Raw genomic sequence first — 24,320 nt, 5'->3', positions numbered from 1 at the left:
AAATTAAGAAGTATTTTGAACAGAATAAAAATGAGATGAAACTAAAATGCTTAGGAAGGAATTACAGCACAAACTACCTCAAAAAGAATATGGTCTCAAAATAATCCACAAATTGGATCAACCTGTAGCATACTGATTGAGAGACAAAAAGAACAATTTATCACTATCAGCTTCTGCAGATATTTAAGTGAAAATAAAGGAACAACTTTATATGAGTAAATTTAAGTTTAGATGAAATATCCAATTGCTTGAAGGATACAAATAATTAAAGTTCAGTGAAGAAGAAATGGATAAACAGTCCCATATCTACTAAGGAATTTGAATCCACATTCCCATGAGCAAAATTTCACCCTCAATAACTTCACTGGTAAATTTTAGCAAATTTTTAAAGATTAAACAGTAACAATTCCACTCAATCTTCTAGAAAACTGATGAGCACAAAATATTTCACAAATCATTCTGTTGGGCCAGCATTTGCACTGACACAAAAACTCACGAAGATTGTTACAATAATAGAAAAATACAATAGCCCTCATGAGCACAGATGAAAAGTTCTTCTAAAATTTTTAGTAAACTGAATCCAAACACACACACACACACACACACACAGAGAGAGAGAGAGAGAGAGAGAGAGAGAGAGAGAGAAAGAGAGAATGTTACCAAATGATTTTATTTTAGGAAGTAGTGTAATTTTTAAAAAACATACTATTTATTGGTAGTTACATTTTATACAACACACATTAACAGCTTTTTAAAAATAGCATGCTCATCTCAATAGATTCAGAAAAAAATTTTGATAAAAATGTTACATTCATTTCTGATTCAAGAAAAAAAAAAAGCTCAGGGGCTGGCGCTGTGGTGCAGCTGATTAAACCGCAGCCTGCAATCACAGCATCCCCTATGAGTGTCAGTTCAAGTCCCAGCCTGAACTTCCAATTCAGCTCCCTGCTAATCCATCTGGGAAAACAGAGGAAGATGGACCAAGTGCCTGGGCCCCTGCCATCCAGATGAGAGACTGACAGAGTTCCTGGCCCCTGGCTTCAGCCTGCCCCAGCCCTGGCTGCTGCAACCTTTGGGGAAGTGAACAAAAGTGGACAGAAGATATGTCTGTAACATCCACCCCCAATTCTGCCTTTAAATAAATAAATCTTTAAAAAAAAAAAAAAAGAGGAGGAAGAAGAACACAGAAGGAGGAAGACAAGGAGGAAGAAAGCAGGAAGGAGGAGGAAGAAAAAAGATGAAAATCCCAGTAACCTAAGAAGGGAATTTCCTTAGCCTCACAAAAGCCATCAACAAAAAATCCTACAGCTTTCAGAGAAATAACAGTGAGAGACTGACCACAGGTCCCTGCAGTCAGGAACAAGGCAAGGACATCCATTCTCACCACTCCTGCTCAGTACTACACTGGGGGTGTTGACTATCACAATCAGGTAAGAAAAAGAAACTTTAAACATCCAGATCAGGAAAGAAAGAAGAAAAACCATCTTTACTTGGAGACAAAATGTCTACACAGAAAATCATAAGGAATCTACAGAAAAAAAAAAAAAAAACAACTGAACTAATAACTTAAGCAAAATTGCTGCAAAAAAGATCAAATATAAAACTATTTGTGATGGTAGGAACAAAAGCTTATATTAAAAACAATTTACAAAAGCATAAGAAAATACTATATACTCAAGAATAAATCTGGCCGGCGCTGCGGCTCACTAGGCTAATCCTCCACCTTGCAGCGCCGGCACACTGGCTTCTAGTCCCGGTCGGGGCGCCGGATTCTGTCCCGGTTGCCCCTCTTCCAGGCCAGCCCTCTGCTGTGGCCAGGGAGTACAGTGGAGGATGGCCCAAGTACTTGGGCCCTGCACCCCATGGGAGACCAGGAGAAGCATCTGGCTCCTGCCATCGGATCAGCGCAGTGCGCCAGCTGCAGCACGCCGGCCGCGGCAGCCATTGGAGGGTGAACCAACGGCAAAGGAAGACCTTTCTCTCTGTCTCTCTCTCTCACTGTCCACTCTGTCTGTCAAAAAAAAAAAAAAAAAGAAGAAGAAGAAGAAATCTGACAAAAGATATATAAAACATAGACACTAAAAACTACAAAATCCTGCCCAAAAATAATAAACTTATACAGAGACATGCAAGGTCCATGACTCAGAATCAATACTGGATCATGGGGCTGGTGCTGTGGTGTAGTGGGTAAAGACGCTGCCTGCAGTGCCGGCATCCCATATGGGCGCCAGTTTGAGTTCCGGCTGCTCCAATTCCAATCTAGCTCTCTGCTATGGACTGGAAAAACAGTAGAAGATGGCCCAAGTCCTTGGGCCCCTGCACCCATGAGGGAGACCCAGAAGAATATCCTGGCTCCTGCCTTCAGATCGGCCCAGCTCCAGCCATTGTGGCCATTTGGGGAATGAACCAGGGGATAGAGGACTTCCTTCTCTCTTTCTGCCTCTGCCTCTCTGTAACTCCGCCTTTCAAATAAATAAATAAATCTTTAAAAAAAAAAAAAAACTGGATCATTATTACTAAGATGTTATTTCTCCCCAAACTGATCTATGGATTTGAGGTAAACCCAATCCAAATGCCAGCAGACTTTCTGGTAGAAAGTGATAAGCCAGTTCTAAAATGCACACAAAAATGCAAACAGCAAAAACAGCTGTGAAAAAAGAACAACAAAGTTGGGAGACTCATCCTGTGTGATCATAAAGTTAAAAGGCTACTTAGGATTTAGCATCAAGATAGACAAATCGATGCTAAAATAAAACAACTGAAAATAGACCTACATATATTTGGTTGACTAATTTTCTACTAAGAGACAAAAGTATTTTGGTGAAGAAAGTATATTTTCAACAAATACTGCTGGAAGAACTGGATTTCCATATAGCATATAAAAAAAGGACCTTGATTTCACAGCTCTCAGCATATACAAAAACTAACCCAAACTGATTCATATACAAACATGTGAAACCTAAAACTATAAAACTTCTAGAAGAAAGTATCTGTTAACTTGGGTTAGGTAAAAGTTTTAGACATGATACCAATATTATACCCCATAACAGAAAATTGGGCTTCTTAATTTTACTATTTTTAAAAGAACCTGTCAAGAGGAGAAAAAGACAAGCCACAGACTCAAAGAATATATTCATAATGCATAGACAAGGTAAAATACTTGTATACAGAATACATAAAGAATTCTTAAATGCAATAACAAGAAACAAAAATAACACAATTTTTAAAAACTAATGAAATCATTTCAACAAGGAAGCATATACAGATGGCAAAAAAAAAAAAAAAAGCACATAAGAAGATGCTGGAAACCTCCATTAGTTATTGCAAGAAAAGCAAATTAGAACCAGAATTTGATACTACCTCAGACCCTTTCGAATGTTTAAAATTAAAGACTGAACAATTGCTGGTGAAAATACAGAACAATCAGATTCTCAAACACAGCTAATATGATTATACACACTAGGAGGCAAAAGGCAATGATCAAGTGTTTGAATCCCTGACAGCCATGTGGGAGACCTGGATTGAGTTCTGGCTTCTGCCCAGTGATCTCAAATGTTGTAGGCATTTGGAAATGAACCAGCAAACAGGAGATTTCTCTTTTCTCTCTCCCTCTCCCTCCCTCATACCTACCCACGCTCCCTCTTTCTCTCTCCCTCTCTCTCTCCCTCTCTTTCTCTCAAATAAATACAATAGAATAAAAATTTTTTTAAAAAGCTGTACAACCATTTGGAAGTTAGACAGCTACCTAAAAAATTATATATTTAAATTTATATCTATATCCCTACCCTACCATTTGACTTAGCCATTATATTCCTAGATATATACTCAAGATAATAAAAGCATATGTCTGTATAAATATTTGTATATGAATATTCAGAGCAAGTTTGTTTTCAAAAGCCAAAAACTAGCAACAAATGTTCATCAACAATGAATGAATAAATAATTTATGGGATACATATTTAATGGAAAAATACTCAGCAATACAAAGGAATAAACTATTGATTCATGCAACAACATGGATGAATTTCAAAATAATTCATGCTGAATGAAATATGGCAAACAAATCTAGAATATTTACTACGTGGTTACACTTATATATAAAATCATAGAATATTCAAATTAATCTATAATTACAATAGGCAGAGTGTCAGCCCAGGGCACAATATAAAGGAGGGAAGACTAGGAACATAAGGAAACTTGACAATGACAGATTTTTCATTATCTTGTTGTATGATGGAGGTGACTTCTAACCAGGGGGTGGAAAAAGTGATTTTTTACCAGATGACACTTCTCTTGGATCACAGTTGGATGCATTCTAGGACCTAAAGATAACTTTGCTAAAGAATTCAACCTTGTGCTACCACCACATAAGCACTACTCAACAAACAAAATACTAAAAATGACCTCTCTTCACAAATTAAAGGATAACAAATAGTATCACAGCCTCTATAAGATTTATTCAACAAACCATAATACATGAAAAAATATGGCTCTTAAATCTTCTTTCACACTATATATAAACTCATTTCATAATATTAAATAAAACTTTAAATATTTAAGAACCTCTCCAATATTTCTAAGCCAATTCATTATATTAAATATAATTAAATCTGTTGAGACAGTAACTCTTACCGTAAGCCATTCCTTTGGTCAAAAGCAGGAATCATAGAGTTAGGATGCTCTGACATTAATGCAACAAGCAGCTGTAGGACATCCATTAGATTGTCATCCTACAATTATTGCAGAGATTTAAAAATAAACATGAGGCAAAAACAACTTAGTTGAATACTGAATAATCCTGAAACAATGGACATTTCAATTTTACAAAAAGCTGACATATGTATAATGTATATTGTTTTGAAGAAATTATGTTGCTTAAATATATACATCTATTTGTATAGTTCAAACTACACATTATCAAATAGTCAAACAATTTCTTAATTAAGGAAACAAGCAGCAGGTATTTGACATAGCAGTTAAAAAACAAGAGTAAAGATGCTCTCTCTTCCTCCCATTCTCCTTCCCTCTTTTTATTTTAAAGATTTATTTATTTGAAAGAGTTACACGGAGAGAGGAGAGGCAGAGAGAGAGAGAGGTCTTCCATCTGATGGTTCACTCCCCCATTAGCTTCAATGGCTGAAGCTGCGCCAATCCAAAGCAGGAGCTTCTTCCAGGTCTCCCATGCAGATGCAGGGGCCCAAAGACTTGGGCCATCTTCCACTGCTTTCCCAGGCCATAGCAGAGAACTGGATGTGAAGTGGAGCAGCCAGGACTCAAACCAGCGCCCATATGGGATGACAGCGCTTCAGGCCAGGGTGTTAACCTGCTGCGCCACAGCACCAGCCCCTCTCCTTCCCTCTTAAACAAAATAAATGAATTTTGTAAAACAAATTTTTAAAGAAAAACATACAGGGACTGAAGTTGTGGTGGAGTGGATTAAGCTGACACCTATAACACTGGCATCCAGTATCAAGCTGCCAGTTCAAATTCCTGCTACTCCGGCTTCCACCAGCTTCTTGCTAATGTGCCTGAGATGGCAGTGGAAGATGGCCCAAGTATTTGGGACCCTTCAAACCACAGGGAGACTAGGACAGAGTTCCTAGATGGAACTTTGGCCTGGACAAGCCCCAGGTACTGCAGCCACAGCCACTGAGGGAGTTAACCACTGAATGAAAACTCACTCACTCTCTCTCTCTCTCTGTAGCTATGTCGTTGAAATAATTACAAAAATAAAAATACATTTACTCTGACTTACATTGCCTATTGAAACATCACGATACCCCAAAATATGACTAATTCTTATGTCAGATAAAAATAACAGTACAACTTTTTTTTTTTTTTTTTTTTTGACAGGCAGAGTGGACAGTGAGAGAGAGAGACAGAGAGAAAGGTCTTCCTTTGCCGTTGGTTCACCCTCCAATGGCCACCGCGGCTGGTGCGCTGCGGCCGGTGCACCGCGCTGATCCGATGGCAGGAGCCAGGAGCCAGGTGCTTTTCCTGGTCTCCCATGGAGTGCAGGGCCCAAGCACTTGGACCATCCTCCACTGCACTCCCTGGCCACAGCAGAGGGTTGGCCTGGAAGAGGGGCAACCGGGACAGAATCCGGCGCCCCGACCGGGACTAGAACCCGGTGTGCCGGCGCCGCTAGGAGGAGGATTAGCCTAGTGAGCCGCAGCGCCGGCCAGTACAACTTTTAAATAGTAATTTTTTAAAGTCAGCAGCTCATTAAAAAATCTTTGTATTATAATGAATCAAGATTTCCTGAAGCATATTCAACACAATAGTATATTTGACATAACAGCTTTCATTATACTAGGAAAGAATATATACTGGAGTTGGCACTGTAGCACAATAGTTAAGCCACCACCTGCGACACGGCATCCAATATGAGTAACAGTGTAAGTCGCAGACGCTCAATTCACTTCTGAGGCAGCTCCCTGCTATATACCTGGTAAAGCCATAGAGGATGGCACAAATGCTTGGGTCCCTGACAGCGATGCAGGAGACCCAAATGGAGTTCACAGCTCCTGAGTTCAACCTGGCCTACTTGGGGAGTAAACCAGCAGATGAAAGTTACCTGTGTGTGCATGTATGTGTGTGTGTGTGTGTGTGTAACTCTGCCTTTCAAATAAACAGATACTATAAAAGAAAGAATATGCATCAAACAAGTGAGGGGAGAGAGGAACTAAGTTTTTCTTTTCTTTATTGCAGTAAGACATAGGAGAGCCATTCATATATTTGTAAAAGTTGTAACAATCTGGTGCTAGTGGTACTTACCTAACCTGAAATTTTTGTTCACTGTGCCTCTCAAGAAACTAGTTCTAAAAGAACACTCTGGGAAAATGATAACTGAATAGCTCATATATTAACTGTTATCAATATTTAAAATGAAGATAGTCAACATATGCTTATTGTCAACATATACTGTATTTGGCACAGATAACAATTACAGAACTTTAGCACAAGAGCACTGTGATTTTGAAACCAAAAAAATCTTGATGGAAATCGTTCACTGTTGTATGTTTCAATAGATATGAATATCACTAGGGACTACTTGGGTAATTCCGACGCTAAAGAAAAAAGGAATCAACTAGCAGAGGTTAGTTGACTTGGTTGCTTTGAATCTAAGTTTTCATTTCCTATTTTCAGTTTTTGCCACAGAAGCTATTTGTATGCCTAAAGTTCAGAAAGTAGACAACAGGGCACTGAACCATTGGAAACACATCATTTGAAGAACCTAAAAGATTGAACTGAAAGACTGAAACAAAATAGAGGAATACTCTTACTTCCAGTTTTTTTTATGAAGTACAAGAGTAATTCAAAAATTTTATGGAAAATGGAATTAAAAGATATATTTATTTTGCTGTAGAATAATTTTGAAATCATATATATGCAGGGAGTGCAAAAAGTTCATGGGAAATATGAAGAACTATAAATGGACTTTAAAATCTTTGCATGAAAATAAACATTTTAATATTTTCCCAGACTTGATTTGCATCATTAAGAATAATAAAAAAAATTCCATATACTAACATATTACTAGGAAATGCAATTGAAAACTCTTCAACTATCACATTAAGTAAGAAAAATATTTTTTAATAATGAGATACCCTATTTAAGGGGCAAAAATATGACAATCATTAATATTGTAAGTCAAATATATAATCAAGAAAGTTAAGGCATTCTTTTATGCCTCAATTAACAAACATAGGCCCAGTTATTGTCTTTCACTCATTAACTTTTAAAGAAGGTACTGTACCACATTAAAACACTTATTAACTCATATGACATGAATTATACTATAAGAACATAAATTCTCATTTAAAATGTTGTGATACATGATATTCCATTAATTTTTAACTTAATGCATTTTATTTAGACTATACTTTGAATACACTGAATTTTAACAGTGCTTAAAAATAAAGAAAAAAACAGTTTTCTTAGCTTATTCAATTTTGAACCTCCCTTTCAATCAGATAATTTTAAATCTCATTACAAATAAGCTGTTTAACTTAACATGTAAACATGCAAATCAGTGCAATTATTGTTATGAATTTAAAATATAATCATTTTTTCATTTTTATAACCTATTTTTGCACTTATTACACTGCTTATTGTAAATACAGTAAAAGTGTTGTCTGGTATACTTTATTAGTAATTCCATGAAATCTAATTTTCATGTTTTTTAAGGCACTCATGATTATTCTGAGAGTCATATTGGGATAATAAAGAATATTTAAATTAAGATTTTTAAGATTTAGTTTCTCAACAGACAAATTTATTTACTAATACAGTAATATAATTAGGGAAGATTTCTTCAATATTTTTAATTTAAAAAAGTTGACAATGCAGCTTCAAAAAATAAAACCTCAAAATACGGAATTCAAATATTACCTCATGCATAGTCAGTAGATAATTAAGAATGGCCTGTAGTTCATCTTCCTTTACTCCAGAATCCTTTAAAAACATAATATAAGAAGCTATATATACATAGATTTGTCAAATTACTCAGTTACTATAAATATAAAAAGACACTGCAATATAGAATCTAAATTTACAATAAAAGTTCAGGAAGGAACTGAAGACATAACATTCAAGAGTACATAGAAGTCAAAAGACATTTAATATATTCAGTATCCTATTTTTAGCACTATAATATGATAGCCTACTAAATAATATGTAATGATTAATAATAAAAGAGTACTGTCAGGGCCCATGCTGTGGCAAAGTGTGTTAATCCTCCACCTGCAGTGCCAGCATCCCATATGTGCACTGGTTCTAGTTCCGGCTGCTCCTCTTCTGATCCAGCTCTCTGCTATGGCCTGGGAAAGCAGTAGAAGATGGCCGAAGTACCTGGGCAACTACACCTATGTGGGAGACTGGGAAGAAGCTCCAGGATCCTGGCTTCAGATTGGCCTAGCTCCGGCCATTGCGGTCATTTTCGGGAGTGAGTCAGTGGATGGAAGACCTTTCTCTCTGTCTCTCCCTCTCACTGACTATAACTCTACCTCTCAAATAAATAATAAAATCTTAAAAAAAAAAAAAAGAGTACTATCTACATTCACCACTCTCCCAAATGTAGAAGATAATCTACCTATAAAAAATTAAAAATACACAATAATATGAACAGTTTCTAAAATTACCAAGATAAAAAGTACCTAAAAATTGAATAGCAATTTTGCTGGAGAAAAACCGTGTACTTTTAAATATGAACTCAGTATGAAAATTTCAACCTACTCTATCAATATATTAATTACAAAACAAAAGAGAGAACTGGATATAAAAACAAGTATACAACAGGAAAGAACGTAGAAAACAGAAAAAATAATCTCTTAATAAGTTTCTCAAGAAAAAAGGTTCTTTCAAATGGAAATAAAGTATCTGAGAGGTTTGAAAGGTGTGATAAAAGTTAGGTCCATTTGCTATAATATTATGTGACAGCTAATGAAGCTTTATAATATAGAGAATAAAAAATAAAATGACACAGGAAAATTCTGAATGAAATATTGCAACAGAGGCCAGTGGCATAGTAGGTAAAGCCACCTCCTGTGATGCCAGCACCCATATGGGTGCCAGTTCATGTCCTGGCTGCTCCACTTCCAATCCAGCTCCCTGCTAGCTAATGGCCTGGGAAAAGCAGCATAAGATCACCAAAGTGCTTGGGCCCCTGCCACCCATGTGGGAGACCTGGAAGAAGCTCCTGGCTCAGCCCTGGCCATTGCAGCCACCTGGGGAGTGAACCAGAGTATGAAAAATCTGTCTTTCTCTCTGTCTGTCTCTGTCTGTCTCTCTCTCTCTAACTGTGACTTTTAAATAAAAAAAATTTATATACCTCTATCTTATAAAACAAATTGTCTTCTTTAAAAACAGCATTAAATTTTCCTTTAACAGAATGAAAAGGGATAAAACATGATCATTTCTAAAGACTAATAAATCTAACTGGAACATTTATAGAAATATTATTTCTCCAAATCTGAATGTCAAGTATAAGAAATCCTTTCCCTACAGAATAGTAAAAGCTCCTTTAAGAGCTTTGCTGGTTGGGGCTATCGCTGTGGAACAGCAGGTAAAGCTACCACCTGCAGTGCCGGTATCCTATATGGGCACCAGGTTTGAGTCCCGGCAGCTTCACTCCCCATCCTAGCTCTCTGCTATGTCCTGGGAAAGCAGCAATAGAAGATATCCCAAGTCTTTGGGCCCCTGCACCCTCATGGGAGACCGGGAAGAAGCGCCTGACTTTGGACTGGTGCAGATCCAGCCACTGCAGCCAAATGAGGAGTGAACCAGCAGATGCAAGACCTCTCTCTCTCTCTCTCTCTGTCTCTCCTTCTCTCTCTGTGTAACTCTGACTTTCAAACAAATAAATAAATCTTTAAAAAAAAAAAAAAGAGCTTTAGTGGTTACAGCATCACCATTGCTAACAGCACCTAATATGCAGTAGAAACTCAGTAAACATGTACTGATAGAGCTCTACAGACATTCATATACATGTGTATACCACAATTACCAACTTTCATGTATGCAATAATTCAATAATTTATATCCATATATATCCAAAATGAAGAAAGAACAAAAAAAGGAAATAAATATATCAAAGAATGTTCCAATGTGTAATCTTAGTAACAAAGCGAAAAAAAACTAAATCAAGATTGTATTTTATATGAAATTATAAGCTCTCATCCACAGAATGCTACCAGATAAGCAATATGAACTCACCTTCATCACTAACTGCTTAATGAACATCAACAAGAATGCACGCAGAGAAAGTATTTCTTTTTGATTAGGCCGTGGTCCATCTTTAAAAAAATATAAATATTAACACACTTAATATTGCAAAGACCTCATTCACAAAGGCTTTTTCTTATTCATCAGAAACATAAAGGCTCTCCTAGCACCATGCCCTTCCTCTGCCTCTAGAAAGACAGCATGCCACATCTAGGCAACTATATGTACAACACTCTGAATATGAAAAAGGATTTCCAAAACATACAAATGAGGTGGCAAGTAAGACTTGAATTCACTAATAATAAGCACTTGTGTTTTGTTTGAAGAAAGTCTTTTGAGAGTATTGTTAACAGAAGGAAAAAAAAAAACAAAAATGTAAACTTTGAACATTAATATTTTATGTGACTTTAGTACAAAATTTATTCTATTGTTACCACTGTGCAAACTAATAGAAAAAAATCTCAGAAAGCACACCTCTCCACACAGTACTGTTCATGAAGAAGGGAAACATTATGTTGACCACCTCTGACATCTCTGCTGGGAAAGTCCTTGGTCACACATGGCTCACATTAAGTTAATTTTCATGTCTCAAACATAGAATTCCCAAGTAGAAAGATTTTGAAATGAAACACCCATTGTTCTAAAATCCTAAATTAGGTACCTGTTTGCCTCATACATTCTATGATTTTTTTCCTACTAATCACTATTTACAGCTAGTTCCTAGACCACCAAAGCATAGGACCACCATGACCTTCAACAGATCAATTAAAATAAGAAGAAAATTGTTTAAAATTTGTTCCACATGATTCCTACACAAAGCGTAGAGTTAGAAAAGAATCACAAAATTTGTTCAGCTAGCTTATTTGAAGAATGAAACTTTCCCAAACTCACTAGTTAATTACACAGAGAAGAACAGAATACAAAACTAGCACCCAGGACCATACATGATACACCCAAAGCTCAGGAAATAGTCACGAGGAAATTCGGAACTGGTACTAGGTCAGCTACAACCTTGTCAGCTTCAACAAATCATATAATTTGTTTGTATCCTCAGAGATCTCTAAATTACTGATACTATACAACCTGAGTTGTATAGTAAATAAATAAACTGAGTTTATTTTCAAAGTGATATAAAAAGGACTGTACAATTATGAAAGCTTGTCTTTGTAAATTACTGAACTAAAGTCTTTGACTATAATCAGAGAATACGCTGGTTGACTCTGTGGGGAGCAATCCGGACTAGACTAAGTTGCTCGAATTAGGACTTATTCTATGCATCTGCTCTCCCACAATATGGCGCTGGGAGAGAAGTAAACAGCTTCCGCACAGCTGCCTCCAGTTCAACCAATTAACTGTAGGACTTGCTCCTGATTGGAGAGCAGCGTACTCAGCCGAGTTGGGATTGGCGGAGGAGGACTATAAAGGAGGAGAGAGACGGCATGCACCAGGAACATCTATGGGGAACATCTAAGGGAACCCGTGCAGCCCCCGAGAGAACCGGCCGGCGGTGTGCCGCTCCCCTGCGGAAGTGGGGAATGCGGCCAGGGGGAACTGCCCTTCCACGGAGGTGGAAGGGATAGTAGCCAACCCGGGAAGAACCAGCAGCAAACCCGGGGAGGGCCGAGCAGACGAAAGAACAGCGCAGGGTCTTGTGTCGCTCCTCCACGAAGAGGGGGAGCGACATAATGGTGCCGTGACTCGGATAGGAAACCTAGCTCGGATAGGAAACCTAGGACGGATAGGAAACTTAGGAGGGAAGAAACGGGAAGAACTGGGAAAATACCGGAGAGAGAGACTAGCAAACAGCCTAGGGAAAAGCCGGACGAAAGAGGTGCTGGAGGAAGCTGTTGAAAGCCTAGGCATAGACTCGGATACGGACTACGGGGGGAAGCTGGGAGAAATCTCTAAGGTCGAAAGCGAAAGTGAAAGTTAGAACAAACAGACTCGGACGCGGACTGTGGGGAGAGGCCAGAAAGTGAAAGCTAGAACAAACAGACTTGGATGCGGACTGTGGGGAGAGGCCAGGAGAAATGAGGGAGGAGTATTGTTGGAGGAAAGCTTGGGAAATATACCGGGTAGAGAAAAATGTTAGGGAAATTGAAGCCGCGGGGGGCAGGCCGAGGCGGAAACGAAAGCCACTTTGGGGTTCTCAAGTTAGCCCGGGAATAGGGGGCGAAAAGTTGAAACCAGAAGCTGAGACGTAAGCCAGATTGGGATCCGTCTGATTAGCCCGGGGAGCAAAGGACGGGAAGCCAAATCGTGGGGCGGAGACGTATGCTGGGTTGAATTCGCCAGGCTAGCCCGGGGAACTTAGATTGAATCCTAGTGGCGGAGACGCAAGCTACGCTGTGTTACTCGCGGAAGCCGCCGCGTGCAGAGAGAGCACGGGGCGTGAATAGATAGGGAACGCTGGCGTAGGCCGTGGTTCAGACGCGAAAGGGTTAAGCGTGGAGACCGCGGAGCGCGCAAAGCCGAGCCGCGCAAAGCCGGGAAGCTGCGCAGATGAGAGAGGCGCGCGGGCTGAAGCGGCGCAGAGCCGGGAACCCGCCGGCGGGGCGAGGTGCCGGGAAGCTGCGGGGATAAGAGAAACAGAAGTTTTAGAAGTAAAGTGAGAGAAATAGGAATGCTGGAAGATAGAAGTAAGATGGGAGAAATAGGAATGCCCGGAGATAGAGAAGTAGAGAGAAATAAGGCCTCCCCTCAACATGCCAATTAGGAGGCTTGGATTCGGTCTGCCTGATTTAAGGCGGTAAGCGCCAGCAAAGCTCGACCAGAGTATGAGCTGCAGGTCACCGAAGATAGGCACGAACCAACACTAATAAGTCTCCCCCACAATAAGGCAATGAGAAGGCTTGGATTCGGTTTGCCTGATAGGTTTTGTAAACACCTGCAGGCAGTTCTAGCAGAGCAGAGCATGCGCTGCAGGACAGCGAACACAGGCACGCATCAGCGCCTAAAAACCTCCACACAATGGCGAAGAGAGGACCCGGATTCGGTTTTCCTGATTGATAGGACTTGTAAGAGCCTGTGGCAACTCTAGCAAGTACAGCAGAGTGTGTGCTGCGGGACACCGAAGACAGGCGCGTATCAACGCCAAAAAATAAAAAGAAAGGGGGATCTGTGGGGAGCAATCCGGACTAGACTAAGTTGCTCGAATTAGGACTTATTCTATGCATCTGCTCTCCCACAATATGGCGCTGGGAGAGAAGTAAACAGCTTCCGCACAGCTGCCTCCAGTTCAACCAATTAACTGTAGGACTTGCTCCTGATTGGAGAGCAGCGTACTCAGCCGAGTTGGGATTGGCGGAGGAGGACTATAAAGGAGGAGAGAGACGGCATGCACCAGGAACATCTATGGGGAACATCTAAGGGAACCCGTGCAGCCCCCGAGAGAACCGGCCGGCGGTGTGCCGCTCCCCTGCGGAAGTGGGGAATGCGGCCAGGGGGAACTGCCCTTCCACGGAGGTGGAAGGGATGGTAGCCAACCCGGGAAGAACCAGCAGCAAACCCGGGGAGGGCCGAGCAGACGAAAGAACAGCGCAGGGTCCTGTGTTGCTCCTCCACGAAGAGGGGGAGCGACATGACTCCCCAGCAACTAATTTCCTAAATTTCAAGTAAGCAACAGGCTTTAGTTATTTTTCTCAAGGGACCAAAACCATCTTCACTTTCAATCTGTGTGTGTGTGTGTGTTTTTCTTTCCTTTTTTTTTTTTTTTTTTTTTGGACAGGTAGAGTTATAGACACTGAGAGACAGAGAGAAAGGTCTTCCTTCTGTTGGATCACTCCCCAAATGGCCACTATGGCCGGCACTGTGCCAATCCGAAGCCAGGAGCCAGGTGCTTCTTCCTGGTCTCCCATGCGGGTGCAGGGACCCAAGCACTTGGGCCATCCTCCACTGCCCTCCCGGGCCACAGCAGAGAGCTGGACTGGAAGAGGAGCAACCTGGACTAGAACCTGGTGCCCATATGGGATGCCAGCACCACAGGCAGAGGATTAACCAAGTGAGCCATGGTGCTGGCCCCTTCAATCCATGTGTTTTTAAGGTAGGCAGGAGGGCGCCTCCAACTCTGGACACTCAGAGCAATAATTGCCACAAAAATGGGTGTGTCTTGCAATCAGATCTAAAGACCAACAAGGAAACCAAAATAAGAGAAACTTGTTGGAAATGCCTGATACAGACAGATCCTCTTTTGCTGAATTTAAAGTTGTGAATATATGACGGTATATTGTCTGCCTACTACTACAAAGGGAGAGAATATGCAAAAACAACAAACACAGAAGAATTAGTAAATGTTGAGAGACAAAATTAGGCCCTATAGCCATATTATGAACACCTCAATCAAGCTACACCTGAAACTACCAGTTTTATATGAGCTAATTAACTCCTTTTTTGTTTTTTGACAAATTAACTGCTCTTTTTGACACATGCCATTTTGAAGTAGTTCTTGCAAGGTACAACCAAGAGCGCCACACCTGTCAAAAGTTTTATTTTGACCACTTCCATGAGCAGCTAACATCACAAATGAATATTTTTAGTAAGTTAGTACTGATTATGCAGGAAAATAATTACTGAAATATCATACTTTCATTATATCTTTATCAGATGAAGTTACCTCCACTTCTGCAAGATATCTCCATCTCCAAAAAACACTAATGAATCTCACTGTGAAAATCAATCTCTGCATCAATATCAGTAACTAATTAATCACAATTTAGAATGAAATATTGTCAATAAGATTAAAATAAAAATTTGCCATAATGAGACTCAGAAAAACTGCCTGAATTAAACAACAGTATTGCTTGAAAGAAAAAAGAACAAAATCCTGATTTCCATATGTGTAACATAATATATACACAGAGATGATATACCTAATCCTTTCGGGGTGATACCACTTCGATCCTGAGGATTCACTGCCCAGTAGTAGTACTTCAGTGTGTGCATGATGAGAAGCACTGTTCCAACTCGCCGAATAGTATTATAGATGTTGACCGTACCAATGAATTCCGTGGACAGGTAAGTATACAGCATCAACTGAACCTACAGAATCAAAGTGAGGGCCTTAAATCAAAGGGCACCCTGGTTCCACTACCACTCTCAGGCTGCTTTATTTGCTCTGTACTTGATGGAAAAAGTAAGATGCAGAGCTTGCTAACACATATGTTGGATAATACATATCCCCTGACACACAAGCACATGCACATACTCTGTAAAAAAACAAATCAAGTAATTTCTCATTTTATGGTAGCCTTATAAAGTAAATAAACCCCCAATATCAAATTTTTATAGCACTATTCCATGGAAATAAACTTTGATGCTGTTTAGTTATCAGCAATTATATATGAGCATTTATAACTTCTTTATAATAAACTCATCACTATACACATAGCTATCTTAAAAAGTTAAATTTTTGTTTTGAATAAAATTAGAAGCTGGAATGGCTCAAAAGAAGAAGTAGTAGTAACTAAAAAGCTTTTTAAAGTACAAACCAAAATAAAGACAATCATAGTAAAAAAATAGAGATTACATTGACAAACATTTATTAAAAAACAATTCTCATATAACATCACTATTAGAAAGATTTTAATCCAGCATTTTAATCATAACATTACAATCTAAACATGTGTATCATCGTTCTCTAATTAGGAAAGGATTCTACTAGTCTCATTCATAAATAGTCTAAATAAACACATTTGCATTAATTTCAAAATAAGTTCTTTTTGTAGGTAAGAAAATGTAAGAATATGAGTTCCTACCCCATCACTGCACATTTCAACTTAACAGAAAATACCAGTAAAATATGGCTCTGAAATTCACTGGCAACCATACCCTAGTACCTAGTGGTAGCACAAAAAAGAACTGTTTTTGTTCTGTTCTCATGTTGAAGTCAAGAATTTTTCATTTTACTGCTACTGGATATATTGTATAAACTCAACAACTAAAAGGACACTACATATACTCTCATTCTGAGCACAGACCAAACTACTCAGTCATTTACAATTAAACCTGAACATTTGGGCAGGCGCCATGGCTCACTTGGCTAATCCTCCGCCTGTGGCACTGGTACCCCGGGTTCTAGTCCCAGTTGTGGTGCCAGGTACGAGTCTCGGTTGCTCCTCTTCCAGTCCAGCTGTGGCCCAAGAGGGCAGCGGAAGATGGCCCAAGTCCTTGGGCCCTCCACCTGCATGGGAGACCGGGAGGAAGTACCCAGCTCCTGGCTTCACAGAGCAGGCCGTAGCGGCCATTAGGGGATTGAACCAACGGAAGGAAGACCTTTCTCTCTGTCTCTCTCTCATTGTCTATAACTCCCTCGTTGTATCTCTCACTGTCTAACTCTGCCTGGCAAAAAAAAATTAAAAAAAAAAAAAGACCCCCTCCCCCCCGCCTCTCTGTAACTCTGCTGTTCAAATAAATCATCTTTAAAAAAAAAAAAAAGCAAAAATCCTGAGCATTTGGAGTATTTTCATTTTCATCTCTGCAAGATACCTTAGTGTCTCTTGAGGACATCTTAAGAGAGCAAAAATCAAGTTCCTATTTTTAAAATGCCTTATAAATAATCTAGGATAAATGAACTGGAGAGTTAATTAGTAATTTCACATATTAAAAAATGGCAGACCCTGAATCCCTTAAAAATGGGGCTTAGAAGATGACTGCAGTTTAGAAAACCATATATATGCTGTCATCCACTGATTTGCTGAATGATAACATTATTTTGACTCAGTTACCACTGTTCAAATGGATAGGCCTAATCTCCTTGTCACTGAGGCAATATAACACTTTCTACGAAATAGTTCAAATTCTTAACCACATTATTTCAGCCATCCAGCATATATTTACATCTCTCTCTAGGAACAGCACTGTATTATGGGGAATACAATGGAACATAAGCTGTCCTACAGTAGCTGAAATACAGTTGAAAAGATAAAAATTATATACAAATCTATACCAAAAATTCAAAGATAATAAATATATGTACAACAAACATTAAAAAGGTCATGAAGTAAAATGTAATTAAATACTGTGAATTCAGAGGCCAGAGAAACCATTACAGGATAAGCTTAAACAGTTAAAAAATACTTCCCTAATCAAGTAGTATTAAGAGAGACTTTGAAGATGAGTAGTAGAAAAGGCAAACAGAACAACACAGAAAATTTCAAGCAAGGAAAATGGTGGTTGACATAAAAAGTTTCCTTAGACCTGGAAAAGCCGTTCTCAAATCTAACTGTACATGAAAATAACTGGTTGAGTAGGTGCTCGGCACAGAGCCTAAGATGCTAGCTACGACAACTACATCCCACATTGGAGTGCCTGGGTTCAACTCTCGGCTCCAGCTCCGAATTCCAATTTCCTGCTAATGCAAACCTTGGGAGGCAGTAATTATGGCTTAAGTAGTTGGGGCCTTGTCACTCACATGGGAGACCAAAGCTGAGTTCCTAGTTCGCAGCTTTGGCCCCTCCCAGCTGTTGCGGGCATTTGGGGAGTGAACCTGAGGGTAGGAGCTCGCTCGCTCGCTCTCCCTGCACCCCCAGCACCTGTACTTGTCAAATAAATAAAGTTTAAAAAACTAGAAAACATTTTTAAAACAATACTGATGTCTGAATCCAACTCCAGACTAATGAAGCGAGAATCTGGTGTAGACGTAGGCTCCATTTTTTTATTAAACACCTCCCCCCATTTATTCTATCAACAGCAAATTGCTTCAGGAGAACCTTTTGGTGTCTGCCTATCCAGAGTATATTGGAGTTTTTAAGCTAGAAAATCTAGAATGGAGAATTGACACGAATTGGGATCTGCCCTTTGTTATATCTACCTTTATAAATAAATAAAAGCAACTAAAACAGCCCAAGGATACACAGAGAGCTAAAAACAGAAAAGGTTTAATATTTAATTTAATAAGAAAAGTTCAATATTATCAAAACAGTTCCAAATAATGGACAGGAAATTAAGAAAACTTATTACAAAGCATAAGGTAAGAAACACAGTGTAATAGTACTAGAAACCTAGGAAATCATATAATAAAATCTTTAAAATATCCCCCTACATTTAAATATCTAATAAGAGGCATCCTGACAACATCAAAAGAGATCCAAAACTTTACAAATATGCTGGTTAGTTAAGACAAAAGGAGTCTAGTAGAGAATCTAAAAAGTAACTTGAAACAATCCTTGAAAAGAAATAAGACTGAAGGTCATCAGAGAGAAAGAGGTCAAATTTAACCTGGAGATAAAAAGCTACAACCTCCAGCTGCCTCCTCTGATTATTTCCAAATGGCAATCCAAGTCAGCAGCTGTTTTTCTCTTTAACATTTGAAAAGAGCAGCTGAAAATAAGATATTATGACTAGAAAAGCAAAAAAGTCTGCAGACTCTTTTTTTCTCTGACAACTAGAATAAGTATGTGCTATTCCAACCTAAACAATAATATACTCATACCCTGCAAGTGGACAAAAAAAAAGGGGAGGACAGAAGAACAGACAACTTCTGACAGAAACTACAGATAAGATGGATGCATTTATGCAATTTAATAAAAATTTCTGTTTCATATTTTGTTTAATTCTACCACTACTAAATTTTTTAGGACACTGTAATACAACATTCGAATTTTTGTAATACAACATTCGAATTTTAAAGATTTTTGTTCAAACACCTTATCACAACTTCACAGAACTGACTCACTGTTAAAAGAGCACAAAGAATAATTATTTGGTATAAATATAGTATGTTTAAATCATTTGAGTTCATGTGAAATTAAATTGATTAAATGAGATCAGTATATCACATCTTTAAGAAAATGGTAACATTTCAGCTATACCTGTAAGAATGAAATTCAGCAGTTGATCACATTGGCAGAAGGCAAAAGTGTGCATAGAATAGGGAGACACAGGGAACAGGGTGACTTGTTAACAAGTAGAGGGAAAAAAGTTTCTTAATGAAACAATACATATGGTTAGTGGTAAAAACTACATTTACACTGGAACCTTCCAACTTTGATATATATTTAGTAAACAAAATCTCAAATGAAACTTCATTTAACAGCTGAATATAAAGACCATAGCTCGGCCGGCGCCGCGGCTCACTAGGCTAATCCTCCGCCTTGCGGCGCCAGCACAACAGGTTCTAGTCCCAGTCGGAGCGCTGGATTCTGTCCCAGTTGCCCCTCTTCCAGGCCAGCTCTCTGCTGTGGCCAGGGAGTACAGTGGAGGATGGCCCAAGTACTTGGGCCCTGCACCCCATGGGAGACCAGGAAAAGTACCTGGCTCCTGGCTTCGGATCAGCATGGTGTGCCGGCCGCAGCACGCCGGCCACAGCGGCCATTGGAGGGTGAACGTACGGAAAAAGGAAGACCTTTCTCTCTGTCTCTCTCTCTCACTGTCCACTCTGCCTGTCAAAAAAAAATTTTTTTTAATTTAAAAAAATAAAAATAAAAAAATAAAGACCATAGCTCTATTTTTTTAAAATGACAATTTTTAAAAGAAAAAATACATCCTGATTGCAAATTTTCCTGAAAAAAAAGTATGCCTAGTCAAAAAAGGCAATCCACTAAAACCTGACATAATGGTGCATGAAAGGATAAAAGAAAATCTTCATAATTCTCACTCCTCTCAAGCATAAAAATGTAGCCAAGAGAGTACAACAAAATCTTGCTCTTACCTTGGCTGGGGTATGAATCCATATGGCAGGGTTAAGAAGAATGTGATCACACAATTGCTTGAGTAGAGGCATCCCATTCTGCAGATTACTGAGATATTTTGAAAATGCAAGGCAAAGTTCAAGTACTGCTCTGCTGACATGGGATTTGGAAGACTGCAAAGAAAAGTAGCCCAAAGGTCACTGCCTATTCAAGGCAAGGTAAGTAAATTACAGCTGTCAATACCAGAAAAAAGTTGGTCCACAAACTATGTTCAAAGTTAAAGATGCCATTAGGCTCATCATCACATGTCATTAATGGATGAATGGAAGCAAGATGAAACAGCAGAATGTAATTTTAATTTAGGTAATTTTCAGTAACCAAAGAGACATTTCTTTACCACCTGAGAGAACAAGTACAAGGCCTGCAAATTAAGAAGTAAAAAACAGTATTTCCTACATTACCTTTTCAAGGCTGTATCCTATTACCAAGAAGCCCTTACAGGCAAGCATTTGCTCCTGCATGGCAATTGAGTTCTTCAACAACTCCATGATGAAGGCCAGCAAGGTTGAACTAGAATAAGAAAAATGGCAATGGTTTAATAAAACATCTTTGGGACTGGCACTGTGGTATAGTGGGTAAAGTTGCTGCCTTCAATGTCAGCACTCCATATGGGCACTGGTTCAAGTCCCAGCTGCTCCACTTCTGATCCAGCTCTCTGTTATGGTCTGGGAAATCAGAAGATGACTCAAGTACTTGGGTCCCTGCACACACACGGGAGACCTGGAAGAAGCTCCTGGCTCCTGGCTTCAGATCAGCCCAGCTCCGGCCATTGCAGACTTTTGGAGAGTGAAACAGTAGATGGAAGACCTCTCCCTCTCTCTCTGCCTCTGCCTCTCTGTAACTCTGCCTTTCAAAGAAATAAATAAATCTTTAAAAAAATTCTATTGTAAAACATATTAGGTTAGATAGATGTGCTCTTCTATTTATGTTAATAAAAAGTTCTCCATTGGAAGTAGTACCAAAACTGCTTCAACATCATTTCATAACTAGATTTTTAATGTAAGATTTGTATGTATTAGAATATTTCATATATTGGGGCCGGCGTCGTAGCTCACTTGGTTAATCCTCCACGTCAGCATCCCATGTGAGCGCCGGGTTCTAGTCCCGGTTGCTCCTCTTCCAGTACCGCTCTCTGCTGTGGCCCGGGAGGGCAGTGGAGGATGGTCCAAGTGCTTGGGTCCCTGCACCCGAATGGGAGACCAGGAAGAAGGACCTGGCTCTTGGCTTCGGATCGGTGCAGCGCCGGCTGTAGCAGCCATTTGGGGAGTGAACCAATAGAAGGAAGACCTTTCTCTCTGTCTCTCTCTCTCACTGTCTATAACTCTGTCAAACAAATAAATAAATAAGAATATTTCACATACTTTATCACAACCATTAATAAGTTAGAAACAATATGATCACTATAGTCCTGAAGTTTTACTTAGAAAATGCATTAAGTTTGTATTCCTTAAATAAATGTTTTTTGGAGGGTGGGAGTTTGAAAAGGAAAAAAAAAAGTACTATGGGCAGGTCTGCCTTGTGGCATGGCAAGCTGGGCCTCTGCCTGCAGCGCAGCCATCCTATCTGAGCACTGGCTCCTGCCCCAGCTGCTCCACTTGCAGTGCAGCTTCCTGCTGATGTGCCTGGGAGGGAGACAAAGTGTGGCCTGTGGCTTGGGCCCCTCCAACCACAGGGGAGACCTGGGGGAAGTTTCTGGCTTTGACCCAGCACAGCCCCCAGCCATCTAGAGATGGAAGATCTCTCTGTGTTTCTCCTTCTTTGTTGTTCCGCCTTTCAAATAAATAAATAAATCTTTAAAATTAAATAAAGTACTATGGAAATACTTGAAGAGGTTCCATTATCTCTTCCTTTTATGTACTGTATGCTGCAGTGTTTTCCCAGAGCTTTGTTTCACAGGGCCATTAAATTTCACCTGAACACAGGCCAAGAACGGAGCTCAACTGTGCTGTTGTCATAACTGTGGTCTTCAGCACTTTATTTCCACACCAGGATGGGAACTGGAAGACTTAGAAGACATAATCACTCTTTAACCTGGTCATCCTGTTTAGCTTAGAGTCCCCAACCTTTTACACCAAGGTGTTCTAAGGCTCTTTTGACCCAGTTGAAGGACATGAAAGTAGTTTCTCACACCTACCGATGCAGATTAGCTATGCTTAGAATACATCTGTAAACAGGAACAGGGAGATACCTCTAAAAGTAATAGGAGAGTGCTCAGGTTTTTTGTTGTTGTTGTTGTTAGGATTTATTTATTTATTTGAGAAGCAGAGTTGCAGAGAGGAAGAGACAGTGAACCATCGCTGGTTCACTCCCCAAATGGCCACAATGGCTGGAGCTGGGCCGACACAAAGCCAGGAGCCAGGAGCTTCTTCCAGGTCTCCCGCATGTGTTCAGGGGCCCAGGCACTTGGGCCATCTATTGCTGCTTTCCCAGGCCATTGGCGGGAGCTGGGAGTGGAGCAGCCAGGACTCAAGCCAGCGGACATATGGGATGCCAGTGCTGCAGGCAAAGGTTTAACCTACTACACCACAGTCTCAACCCCATGTATGCTCAATTTTGACAATGAGAAGAGAGAGGTATCAGGAAGAGGAGAAAGACTGGAATCCCAGTCATGCTGGTGTGGCAGACCTGGAAGTCTCAGCTCTCCAAACTGAGTTCATTCAGAAGAAATAACAGAGGTGGCATGGACTGATGAGGGAACATGCAAAGGTCCACACATCACCACCTCCAGGAGGCAACACTGCAAAAATGCAGTGTTAGAAAAGTGCTGGCTGTGGCAGACCAAGGTCTGAATTCCAATGCCACTAGTCACTGGAGCTATATCCTTGGCAAAGTTACTCAATTTATAGTTTCAGTTTCATCATCTTTAAGATGAACAAGATTTGAGTTTGTTGATCATTAAATGGCATAACCAGAGTCAAGAGTCTAGCCCAGTGCCGAGCACAATGCAGATACTCAATACAGATATGTGCTGTATCATTATATTAGTGACTATTGTAGCTGTAAAGAATATAGGCTAAAACCACTCTGTGAGCAGTCCATCCAGAAGTTTGCCCAGCCGAGGAACCAGGACCTGACCCATGAAACTAATCTTCCTGGCTTCAGCACCCTGCTGGGGTCCTTGCTGAACACTCCTATTTTATTTTCTTGCCCTGGTACTCTTACTCACTGAGAGAAATTTTGAGATGAGTTTTGTTTTCTTAAATTAGAAGTGCTAAGTGGGAGTTGTATACAGGCAGACAACAGAATTATTAAATAATGCTCTAAGTAGGGATGTGGTTAAGACACACCTCATGTCCCACTTCAACAACTTGGGTTCGATTCCCAGTTTTGGCTCCTGATACCAGCTTCTTGTTAATGCAGATCCTGGGCAGTGGTGATAACTCAAGTAGCTGGGTCCCCACTACCCATGTGGGAGACCTAGATTGAGTTCCTGTCTGTTGCACACATTTGAGGAGTGAACTAACAAATGAGTACACTTTCTTGCACTGTCTCTCTCTGCCTCTCAAATACATTTTTTAATTTAAGAAAAAAAAAATGCTCTAACAAAACAGCCTCAGAGGATTCTAAGTGTCCTCCTTGTTTGCATTCTCAGGCAAAGGTTGCAAGCCCAGCAGGCATGGGTGCCTTGAAGAAACACTTAAAATGGGGGGTGCTTGGACTGTCAGTCTCAGCAAAACAAACAGCTTTCAACCCTATAATTTTCTGAGATCAATTTAACTGGTATTCAGAAAGTCTATTACTCTTTTAGAATCCTTCAACTCAACATAAATGTTGGCCAATGGAAATGCTTGGAAAATATGGTTTGAGTTGTCATATTTTCTGGGAAACTGAAATTTAAACAATAAATTATTCCTTTTGGCATCAAAGGTATTTCTTAAAAAAAGAAAAAGAAACAATATTACAGGGGCC

General features: G+C 39.7%; 1 protein-coding gene across 3 annotated transcripts in view; it reads right to left on the bottom strand.

The window, feature by feature from the left end:
• The window catches only part of LRBA (LPS responsive beige-like anchor protein), a 751,045-nt gene that overhangs the window by 610,490 nt on the left and 116,235 nt on the right, over positions 1-24,320 (bottom strand). For all 3 annotated transcript variants that reach the window (XM_051819347.3, XM_051819348.3, XM_089302377.1), the window contains exons 11-16: positions 20,813-20,921; positions 20,372-20,524; positions 15,594-15,762; positions 10,717-10,796; positions 8,395-8,457; positions 4,633-4,730 (exon numbers count right to left, since the gene is read on the bottom strand). In XM_051819347.3, coding sequence (XP_051675307.3) covers positions 4,633-4,730; positions 8,395-8,457; positions 10,717-10,796; positions 15,594-15,762; positions 20,372-20,524; positions 20,813-20,921 — 672 coding nt within the window. The remainder of the gene's footprint in view (positions 1-4,632; positions 4,731-8,394; positions 8,458-10,716; positions 10,797-15,593; positions 15,763-20,371; positions 20,525-20,812; positions 20,922-24,320) is intronic.

The sequence above is a fragment of the Oryctolagus cuniculus genome, chromosome 8, assembly GCF_051225735.1.
Source record: "Oryctolagus cuniculus isolate XC-2025 breed Fujian yellow rabbit chromosome 8, ASM5122573v1, whole genome shotgun sequence".
In the NCBI taxonomy this organism is placed as follows: Eukaryota; Metazoa; Chordata; class Mammalia; order Lagomorpha; family Leporidae; genus Oryctolagus; species Oryctolagus cuniculus.
The sequence above is the reverse complement of the archived record's forward strand: the minus strand, read 5'-3'. Positions and strand labels throughout refer to the sequence as shown.